At 69.7% G+C, this 10,653-nt stretch overlaps 1 protein-coding gene across 2 annotated transcripts in view; it reads right to left on the bottom strand.

Moving 5' to 3' along the window:
- The window catches only part of LDB1 (LIM domain binding 1), a 47,498-nt gene extending 37,122 nt beyond the window's left edge, over positions 1-10,376 (bottom strand). For both annotated transcript variants that reach the window (XM_073354587.2, XM_073354586.2), the window contains exon 1: positions 10,112-10,376. In XM_073354587.2, the coding sequence (XP_073210688.1) occupies positions 10,112-10,136 (25 nt within the window). In that variant the 5' untranslated portion in view covers positions 10,137-10,376. The remainder of the gene's footprint in view (positions 1-10,111) is intronic.
- Positions 10,377-10,653: the final 277 nt, after the last annotated feature.

Consider the following 10,653-nt stretch of genomic DNA (forward strand, 5'->3'; position numbering starts at 1 on the left):
CTGCTAGCCCAGCCCTGGGCTCCTGAACACACCTGCTCTGCCAGTGACCCACGGCAGCCACCCACCCCCTAGGGGGAAGCTTGAGGACAAAGCCCCCCTGCCCTGGCCCCCTCCACAATGTTAACATGCTGCCCCAGAGACCCCACAGGCCCTGGCTTGGGTGGCTCTTAAGAGCCACTAACTCATGTCTGTTCCCGGTTCCCTCTGCAAGCTGCAATGGTTCTAAGGCCCAAAGTTTTCCTTCAGCAGTCCCCAGTGGGGCAAGGCCCCCGCTAGCACTGCCCTAGCTTGCTCCTGAGCCCCAGCCTGCCCTGAGGCCTGGGCCACACTTCACCCCTCTCCCACGCCCGAGGGACCAGCGGGAAGGCTGGGTCTGGGACCCCTGTGGAGGGGGTCTGCACTCCTGGTGTCAGAGAGCCAGCTGCAGCCCCCCCAGGTGTGTGTGTGATGTGCACTTGGGGGAGGAGCCATTCACTGCCAGCGTTCGGGGCTGGTGGAGTGCCATGGGCAGCTGCAACCATTGCTGAGCTTTGCCTGCAAATTCGCCTTCGCTTCCCTGGCCTCTCCTCCTTCCACAGAGCCTGGAGCTGGGACCGGGTTGCTGCTCCGGCAGGGATTCTTTGAGGCTTGGAGCAACGTGTGCCAGGTGGGCCCTACAGCGGTGAGGGCCGCACTGGAAATCCAGTGCCACGCGACCTGCCTCCGAACAGCGCGCTGCCCATGAGAACTGCTGCGCTGGGAACTTCCCCCCCAGCAGTGCCCTGGCCCGGCCAGCTGGCCTGCACCAGGAGCCGCTCAGCCAGCTCAGAGACAACCTGATCCTACGTCGCAGTGCGCACTGGGCCCCTTCCAAAGTGTGACGCCAGCTCCCCACCCTGCAGAGCCTGAGCCAAGGGCCTCACAGAGAAGCCAGCGGCCCCGCATGACTCACACCTGCCCAGGAGGCAGTTTCGCTAGGGAGTCCTCACGCCAGCGCCCGCAGCACAAGGGGACGATGAGATGCAAACAGGACACCAAGACAGGCACCATCCCGGCCGACACCCCAGCACTGACGGGCGCCTCCAAAGCCGAAAGCACAAGTCCCTACAGCTGGAGCTAAAAAGCCAGGCCCTGTGTCTGGCTGCACCAGACTCATCTTCCGAAGATCAGACCCCCCAGGGGGACACGTCACACACTGATCTGGGAGCTGCGAGGCACGTGGCCCGCACACCTCTCCCCACACTGCCCTCTCCGATCACGCCAAGATTCACAGCCACAGGCCAGGGAGAGCGCTGAGCCTCCAACAACACCAGCCCCTGCACCTGTGCTCAGGGAGAATCCCCACGAGCTGCATGCAGTGAAGTGCCTATGACACACAGCTGGGCACTTCTGATTCCGCCCACCGGCCAGCCCAGCACAATACATTGGGTTCCCAGTTCTAAAAATCCTCCATCAAGGCTGTTGCTCGTCCCCACCCCATCCAGGGCCCGGCAAACCCCAGTGGGGTCTGTGCACAGGGGACGACTCCAGGAGCTCGACCCCGCTTTGCTTTGGCCCCCTGCCATCGGCTCCCACTCTGCCCTGAGCCTGGGCCAGCTGAGCCCCGAGCCACGGTGCCCTGGCATTTCCGGCCCATTTCCCTGGCAGATCGTGAAATAAAGGTCGTTTCACCTAAGCACTTGGGGCAGGGACTGTCTCTCTGTCCCCTGTTTGTACAGTGCCTGGCACAGCAGGGACCTAGGCCTTGACTGGGCTCCTGGGCACTGCCACCATCAGATAACAAATCACCATCTGTGAAACAAGCCAAGAGTCCCCCACTTCGCAGCTTCTGCTGCTGAGCTCCTGGCATCCCTCCAGCTTCCAAGCTCCCTGCGTACCACCCTCCCATCCCCCTTGGGGTCAGGGAACACTCTCCTGCCAACCCCCACCCCAGCATGCCGGGGGGCTGCCCCAGTGCCACTCAGGGCCCTTCCACAGCTCTCCAGCTGCGCGCCGGACCCACTGGTACTGGGCAGGGGGACCTGGTGGGCTAACCCTAATGCTAGAACCAAATGGGGACCCTGTGTCCCCGTCCCCCCCAAACCCCCCCCAAACCCTTCTGCACTACAGCTATCTGCTGTTATTGCACCCAGCTCTGGGGGCTGCGGGACGCACCCCTTCCATGCCAGGGCCTGGGAATGCGGGATTACAGGAGGGGCAGGCTGTTATCTGTGGTCACTGGCGGAGCCCCAGAGGGGTGGGGCTGGCATCTGTGACACTTGGAGATCAAACCCTCCCCAACGGTCCCTCTTGTTTTGACCCAGGCCCAGCAGCTGAGTGTGTGTGCGGGGGAGGAGGGGTGTGATGGAAAACTCCACAGTTCTGAAAGACGAAGACCCAGAGACACAGGGAACTGGGTTCAGGGCCCAGCCCTGCCTTCTTCCCACAGACAACTGTCCCATGGGACTCACACCAGAGACCCTGCAGCCAACACGATCGGTTTCTGAGAGTCCTGGGTGCCGTGTGTGTGTGTATACAGTCGCATGTGCGGCAGGGGGAGGGCGTGTATGTACAAGCGTGTGCGCAGGCAGTGGGGGCGTGAATGTGTACAGTCGCATGTGCAGGCGGGGGGGGGGCGTGTGTATGTACAGTCGCGTATGCATAACAGGCCCCCCTACCCGCACCAGGAGCCCCTCGGGCATGCTGTGTGCAGACCCCAGGGGGTGCTCAGCACAGCTGGGGCTGGCAGGACCCTGTGCTCCCACCAGGGGCTCCCCCGAGCCCCCCAGCAGCAGCAGGAAACCACAGCCGCACCCTGCAGGCAGACTGATAGACATCAGGAGAGGCAGGGGAAGGGAGCCTTTAACGCTCCAACACCCCCCGCAGCATGCCAGGGGGCTGCCCCAGTGCCACCCAGGGTCCCTTCCGCAGCTCTCCCGCACGCTGGCCCCACTGGTTCTGGGCAGGGGGACCTGGTGGGCTAACCCTAATGCTAGAACCAAGTGGGGACCCTGGCCATGGGCCCCTGCCTCCTCCCAGCGCTGACCCTCCCAGATCACTAGGCCTGCCTGGGCCCAGCATACAGGGCAGGCAAAGTGCAGCCCGCAGGCCAACACAGAGAGGCTGGGCTTGGAGACGACAAACCCTTCTTTTTGGTCATCCGTACAGGGACTTCAGTGGACTCCTCTCCCCCAGGACAGGAGGACATATACTGCAGCATATCTGTGCAGCACTGCTCCCCACTGGGGACAAACCAGACCTGCTTGGCTGTGTGCCATAAGCCCTATACTGCTAGCGGAGAGTCTCCAGTAATTGCATTTTGGAGCAGGAGGATCTGGCTCTGTCCTGCCATGGCTGTGAAATGCCCGTGGCCAATGCGTACCCCCACAGCCAGCCCTGCCCCGAACCCGCCCCCACAGCCAGCCCGGCCCCGCTCCCCACAGCACCCCCTGCTGGGAACCCACCCCCCCACAGCCAGCCCGGCCCCACTCCCGCCCCCACAGCCAGCCTGGCCCCGCTCCCCACAGCACCCCCTGCTGGGAACCCACCCCCCCACAGCCAGCCCGGCCCCACTCCCGCCCCCACAGCCAGCCTGGCCCCGCTCCCCACAGCACCCCCTGCTGGGAACCCGCCCCCCCACAGCCAGCCCAGCCCCACTCCCGCCCCCACAGCCAGCCTGGCCCCGCTCCCCACAGCACCCCCTGCTGGGAACCTCCTCACAGCCAGCCCTGCCCCGAACCCGCCCCCACAGCCAGCCCGGCCCCGCTCCCCACAGCACCCCCTGCTGGGAACCCACCCCCCCACAGCCAGCCCAGCCCCACTCCCGCCCCCACAGCCAGCCTGGCCCCGCTCCCCACAGCACCCCCTGCTGGGAACCTCCTCACAGCCAGCCCTGCCCCGAACCCGCCCCCACAGCCAGCCCGGCCCCGCTCCCCACAGCACCCCCTGCTGGGAACCCACCCCCCCACAGCCAGCCCAGCCCCACTCCCGCCCCCACAGCCAGCCCGGCCCCGCTCCCCACAGCACCCCCTGCTGGGAACCCACCCCCCCACAGCCAGCCCAGCCCCACTCCCGCCCCCACAGCCAGCCTGGCCCCGCTCCCCACAGCACCCCCTGCTGGGAACCCACCCCCCCACAGCCAGCCCGGCCCCACTCCCGCCCCCACAGCCAGCCTGGCCCCGCTCCCCACAGCACCCCCTGCTGGGAACCCACCCCCCCACAGCCAGCCCGGCCCCACTCCCGCCCCCACAGCCAGCCCGGCCCCGCTCCCCACAGCACCCCCTGCTGGGAACCCACCCCCCCACAGCCAGCCCGGCCCCACTCCCGCCCCCACAGCCAGCCTGGCCCCGCTCCCCACAGCACCCCCTGCTGGGAACCCGCCCCCCCACAGCCAGCCCGGCCCCACTCCCGCCCCCACAGCCAGCCCGGCCCCGCTCCCCACAGCGCCCCCTGCTGGGAACCCACCCCCCCACAGCCAGCCCGGCCCCACTCCCGCCCCCACAGCCAGCCTGGCCCCGCTCCCCACAGCACCCCCTGCTGGGAACCTCCTCACAGCCAGCCCTGCCCCGAACCCTCCCCCACAGCCAACCCGGCCCCGCTTTCACAGCGCCCCCTGCTGGGAATCCTTCCCCCACAGCCAGCCCGGCCCCGCTCCCCACAGCACCCCCTGCTGGGAACCCCCTCACACCCTAACACTGCCCCGAACCCTCCCCCACAGCCAGCCCGGCCCCGCTTTCACAGCGCCCCCTGCTGGGAATCCTTCCCCCACAGCCAGCCCGGCCCCGCTCCCCACAGCGCCCCCTGCTGGGAACCCCCTCACACCCTAACACTGCCCCAAACCCTCCCCCACAGCCAGCCCGGCCCCGCTCCCCACAGAGCCCCGAGAGGGCCACACCAGACACAGCCTGGGCCCACAGCGCTGCCTCGGAGGAAAGCGGCGTCCCTGGAGACACACGGGGGCTGCATGGGAGCCATCTGGAGCCTGGAGGGCTTCCCGGATGGGGAGCAGGACCAGGAGGCTGGGCCTGGCAGCTGCCTGCCTCGTGTCCCTGGGCCAGTTACTGCCTGACGGGTTTTCGGACACGGATGCAGAGTCCGGGGACTCCCAGGGCCTGATTCGCAGAGTGGCTGGACACTGAGAGCTCGCTGCAGTCAGCGGGAGCTGGGGGCTCAGCGCCGCTGGGAATCGGGCCCTGGGCACCTTGTGGTGGGGCCGGAACCTTGTGGCCCCCACAACCAGAGCCACTTGGCTACCCCAGCCCATGAGGCCCCATGGGAACAAGGCTCGGAGGCCCCTGGGGTACCAGCATCAGGACCAACAGGCATGTGTGTAGCTCACCCATAGGCCACATGGGAGCCACACAGCACAGACACCCCACTGCAGGCTGGACAAGTTCCTGTGTAGCCACCTCGGAGACGTCCCTACAGCCCCCCTGGCCCAGACACCCCACCTGCACCCCCAAACCACCCCAGCCCCCCTCCCTCAGAGACACCCACACACACCCCGCCTGCTCCCCCAACCCATCCCACCTGCTCCCCCAAACCACCCCAGCCCCCTCCCTCAGAGACACCCCCAGACACCCTACCTTCTCCCCCAAACCACCCCAGCCCCCCTTCCTCAGAGACACCCCCACACACCCTGCCCTCTCCCCCAACCCCCCTACACCCCACCTGCACCCCCAAACCACTCCAGCCCCCCTCCCTCAGAGACACCCCCACATCCCCAGACACCCCACCTGCTCCCCCAGCCCCCCTCCCTCACAGACACCCCCACGCTCTCCGTTTTGCTGTGGCAAGGAGAGGAGGCCGGCCAAGAGGCACCGAGGGGCTGATCCGCAGCTACTCGCACTAGGGCTGCCGGGAAGCCCAGCGCATGGGAGGAAGGAGGGTTTGGTGGTTAGAGCAGAAGCCTGCATGTCAGGACACCTGGGTTCTCTCCCTGGCTCTGCTACTAGGTCCCTGCATGAGCAAGTCACTTCCCCTTTGCAGAACCAGGCCCCTGCTACTCCCCACCCGGCTCCTGGCCCGACAACGCTGCTCGCTGCCCCCCTCCCCGGGGCCTGTGACTCAGTTACCAAGGGACGAGCCCGGAGTGCTATGGAAACTGCCGCCCCCAGGGGTCAGAGCTCAGCCGGGCTCCGGCAGCTGCCAGACTCCCCCCGCCCCACACACAGGTCTGCAATTCAGCGAAGGGCAGGGCCCCAGAGGGCCCCAGGCAATGGCGGGCGGGGGCAGCAGCGCGAACAGGATGCTGGGTGGGGAGGAGCACCACCGCACTGGTGGGGCCTGTTCCCTTCTCCTGCTGTCTCTCCATTGCTGGGGCACGGGGGTTGTGCACACACTCACCCCCTAACCTCACCCCACTGTGGGCTCAGCACAAAGGGGAAATGGGGCAGTGACCCAACCCCCACCGCTGTCCACATGGGTATCCACGCTGCCAGCGGGCACAGAGCTCTGACACCCCCCTGCCCCACAAAGCAACTCTCCCCCGCCACCTGAGCTGCAGGAGAATCCCCACCCCCCGTTAGCTATAGAGGGCCTATGATCCCCGTGCAACGCAGCGGAACTGTTCCAATCCCACCAGGCCGAGGGCAGCGCTCAGACCCTCGCAATGCCCCGCTCGTTACATTGCACTGGCCCCCAGACTCAGTTCTTTCACCCGGGTACAGAGCAAGGGGTGGGGGGCCAGAATTGCTGATGCAAGATGGGGGGGTGCAGGAAGGGGACGAGCGGGACCACTCCCTCCAGGGGACAGGGTATCTGCCCTCCCCCTCTTGCTTTTTCACCCCTAACAGAGCAGAGGGAGGGGGTGGCCATGGACCCCGCCCCCTCCATGGGGTGAGAGGTTCCTCGGGGCTGGGGGAGCGGCAGACCCCCCAATGGCCAATCCCAAGCAGGAAACTCCTCCAAGTTAACACAGCCCCAGAGCGCAGCCTGGGCCCAGCGGCTCATTAAATGTTTCTGGCTGGCAGGCGGCCAGAGGCAGAGGTTGTTTGTTCTATATTCCCATAAACAGCCCAGGCAGGGCGGGGGGGTGGGGGGAGGCGGCTGGCGGGGAAATCTCTCCCTGCATTTCGAGCCCTGCGTGGGGAGGGAGGCAGGAACGGATCTCGCACACGCATGCACACACACGCGTGTATATCCACGCTCGGCTGTTCCCCCTGGGCAGTAACACACACACCCCAGCCAGAGAGGGGGAGATGTGTGGGGAGGACTGGTTGGCTGGTGCTCTGGGAGCCCTAGGAGAGGATTACGGCTGCTCTTGCAAGGGGTGGGGGGAAGGGCCGGACTCAGTGACCCCACAGGGCTCTGCACCACATGATGGCCGAGGAGCAGGGAGGATATGCCCCCCAACTCCCGTGTAAGGCCCTGCCTGTCACCACTGCTGTGCCATGCAGCGGGCAGTGCCCCCCAACACAACCTCATGGCGGAGCTGGGTCGGGGGCCGGTGCCCCACCCCAGGCTGCAGCGGGAGCAAGGAGGCGGTAGGGCCCGTTGGCGCTGCCCGGCGGAACCTCCTCCGGGCCGAGGGGCCCCCCCGCACCCTGGGCAGAAGGGGGTGCGGGCCCCGTGCGCCGGCTGGGGCAGTGCCCGGCCTGGGGGGCTGCAGGGCGCCGGCTGGGGCTGGCCCTTTAAAGGCTGGCCGGGCTGGCAGGGAGCTCACGTGACTTTCTGCTCGAGGAAGCAGCGCTCTGGCTCTGGCAGCTTCCACGGGAGTGGGGGAGGCGGGTGGGGGAAGGGGCCGCCTGGAACCAGTGCGGGGGAGGGGCAGCCGGGCAGGCACCGCAGGGCCCCCTGCCCCCAACGGAGGGGGAGCCGGCTGGGGGGGGGCTGGGCCCTGGGGCTGCACAGCCTGGCCTGTGCCCTGCTGAGGGGGCTGGCCCCATGGTGGGGGGCGGGCAGGCCCCTGTGCTCAGGCTCTCTCACCCACCCCTGAGCACAGCTCCTCACCCCACGCACAGCACGGCCCGAAGTGGGGGCAGCTGCGGGGCCCGAAGTGGAGCCACACCGCGCCCGGGCCACCTCACAGCCACACGCAACACGCTCCTTGCACCCGCCCCACTAGACAGGCGGAGAAACTGAGGCACAGAGCTGAGTGACTCACCCAAGGTCACACATAGTGTCTGTGGCAGAGCAGGGACTGAATCCAGGTCGCCCGGGCCACCCCTCCCCCCGCTCCAATGGGACCCACAGATGATAGCATCAGCCCCAGCCAAACCCTTCCCAGTCGGGAGAAGGGGAGCGCTGGGGAGGGCTCAGCCCCACAGCCAGCCCCCAAGGCCATGCCCGGGAGGCCCAGCTGGCCTTGCCAAAGGCTGCTCACAGACAGGTTCTAGGCACATCAAAGCCAAGAGCTTTCAGGCCAGGCTCAGGGGGCATCAGCTAATGCCCCACGTGAGGAAGGGCCTCACCACCTGATGGCAGGGCTATGCAGGGCTTGGGAGGCAGGGTGACTGACCCCGCTTCCCCCACTGCCCGCCGCCCTGCCAGCCAGACCCCGCACCCCGCAGTGCCCGCGGGCCCTGCCAGCCAGACCCCCCACTGCCCTGCCAGCCAGACCCCCCACTGCCCGCCGGACCTGCCAGCCGGATCCCGCTCCCCGCACTGCTCCCCGCACTGCCCGCCGGCCCTGCCCGCCAGACTCCCCACTGCCAGTGCCCGCTAGCCCTGCCAGCCAGAACCCACTCCCTGCACGGCCCGCCGGCCCTGCCCACCAGACCCCGCACTCCCACTGCCCGCTGGCTCTGCCAGCCAGACCCCGCTCCCCCCTCACTGTCCTGCCAGCCAGACCCCCGCACTGCCCACCAGCTAGACCCCACTCCCCCCTCACTGCCCGCTGGCTCTGCCAGCCAGACCCCACAACGGCCCTAACCCGTCAGTGCACTCTCCCCGCAGTCTGCTGTGCCCTGCAGGTCCCCAAATGGCTTGGGGCAGACGGGGCAGAGGAAGGGAGTGAGGGAACGGGAAGGAATAAGCAACATCTCACCCGCTCCCCGGCGCCCCCACATGCCTGAACCAGCACTGCCCACGTCCCCAGCGACTCCACATCCCCCCCAACCCTGGGCCCTGCCCCATCGGCTCACAGCAGCCAGGCACAGGGCCTGAGGGGCACCGAGGCCTGCCGCTCCTCCCAGCATGGGGCAGCCGCGCACTGCTCCAGGAGACCCGCTCTCGCCCCAGGTGCTGCCTGCCCAGGCCGTGCCCTGGCCGTGCCCAGGCCGTGCCCTGGCCGTGCCCAGGCCGCCCCTCCGAGCGCTGCCAGGGGCTGCGCGGGGGACAGGGAAGGGCGGCCAGCGGCCCCTGATCAGCCAGGGGGTTACAACCGTCTGTTTCCTCTCCGAGTTAGAGCTGGCGGGTGCTCAGGGCGCCAACTCCACCCCCCCCCGGCACGGTGCCCCCCCCGGCCGGGCCCAGGGGCCCCACCGCCACCCCCACCCCGGCACGGTGCCCCCCCCGGCCGGGCCCAGGGGCCCCACCCCCACCCCGGCACGGTGCCCCGACACCCCCCCCCGGCCGGGCCCAGGGGCCCCACCCCCACCCCGGCACGGTGCCCCGACCCCCCCCCCGGCCGGGCCCAGGGGCCCCACCGCCACCCCCACCCTGCAACACCCGGCACGGTGCCCCCACCCCGGCACGGTGCCCCGACCCCCCCCGGCCGGGCCCAGGGGCCCCACCCCCACCCCGGCACGGTGCCCCGACCCCCCCCCGGCCGGGCCCAGGGGCCCCACCGCCACCCCCCCCCCCGGCACGGTGCCCCGACCCCCCCCCGGCCGGGCCCAGGGGCCCCACCGCCACCCCCCCCCGGCACGGTGCCCCGACCCCCCCCCGGCCAGAACAAGGGGCCCCACCCCCACCCCGGCACCGTGCCCCGACCCCCCCCCGGCCAGAACAAGGGGCCCCACCGCCACCCCGCTGCACCCGGCACGGTGCCCCGACCCCCCCAGGGGCGCCCCCCCCGGCCCCCACTCCAGCGCCGCCGCCACGGGGCCAGGCCAGGCGGCACCACCCTCCCCTGGACGCCACCGGCCTCCGCGGGTCCCGCTCCCCTCCGCTGGGACCGCCGCCCCCCCAAGCCCCCGCCAGCCCCCGGCCCCCCCCGCGCCCAGCCCAGCCCCCCACGCGCGGGGAGGGGGGGCCGGCCGGGGCCACTCACCGGGGCAGGCGCACCCCACTGACATCTTCACATGCCCGGCCGGGCCCCGGCGCGCTGCGAGCCGCCCCCGCGGCGGGACACGAGCCGGCCGCCCGGAGCGGGGCCCCCCGGCGCAGGGGCTCCCCGCGGCGCTGCTCCCACGCGCTGGCCGCCCCGGGGGGAGTCACGGGCGCGTGACGCAGCGCGGAAAAAACCGGGCCGGCGCCGAGGGCTGGGACATGGTGACGGGGCTGCGCGCGGGCGGGCGTGAGTGTGAGCGAGCGAGTGTGAGAGCGAGCGAGCGAGCGAGCGCGCGCGCCGGCGTGCCTGCGTGTGCGGCTGCGTCGGGGGGGGGGCAGGGCCCCGCGTGTGTGCGTGTGCGCGCGTGCCCGTGCGGCCCTGCACGTGGGGGTGTGCGCGTGTGCGCACAAACGTGTGGGGGAGGCAGGGTCCGTGTGCGGCTGCGTCGGAGGAGGGGGGGGGGGCCGGAGGGAGCCGTGTGGGTGTGCGCGCGACTGTGTATGTGTGTGTGTACACCTCGGGGTGCACGCGTGTCCGTGTGT

Source organism: Lepidochelys kempii, chromosome 7 (genome assembly GCF_965140285.1).
Source record: "Lepidochelys kempii isolate rLepKem1 chromosome 7, rLepKem1.hap1, whole genome shotgun sequence".
Lineage (NCBI taxonomy): Eukaryota > Metazoa > Chordata > Testudines > Cheloniidae > Lepidochelys > Lepidochelys kempii.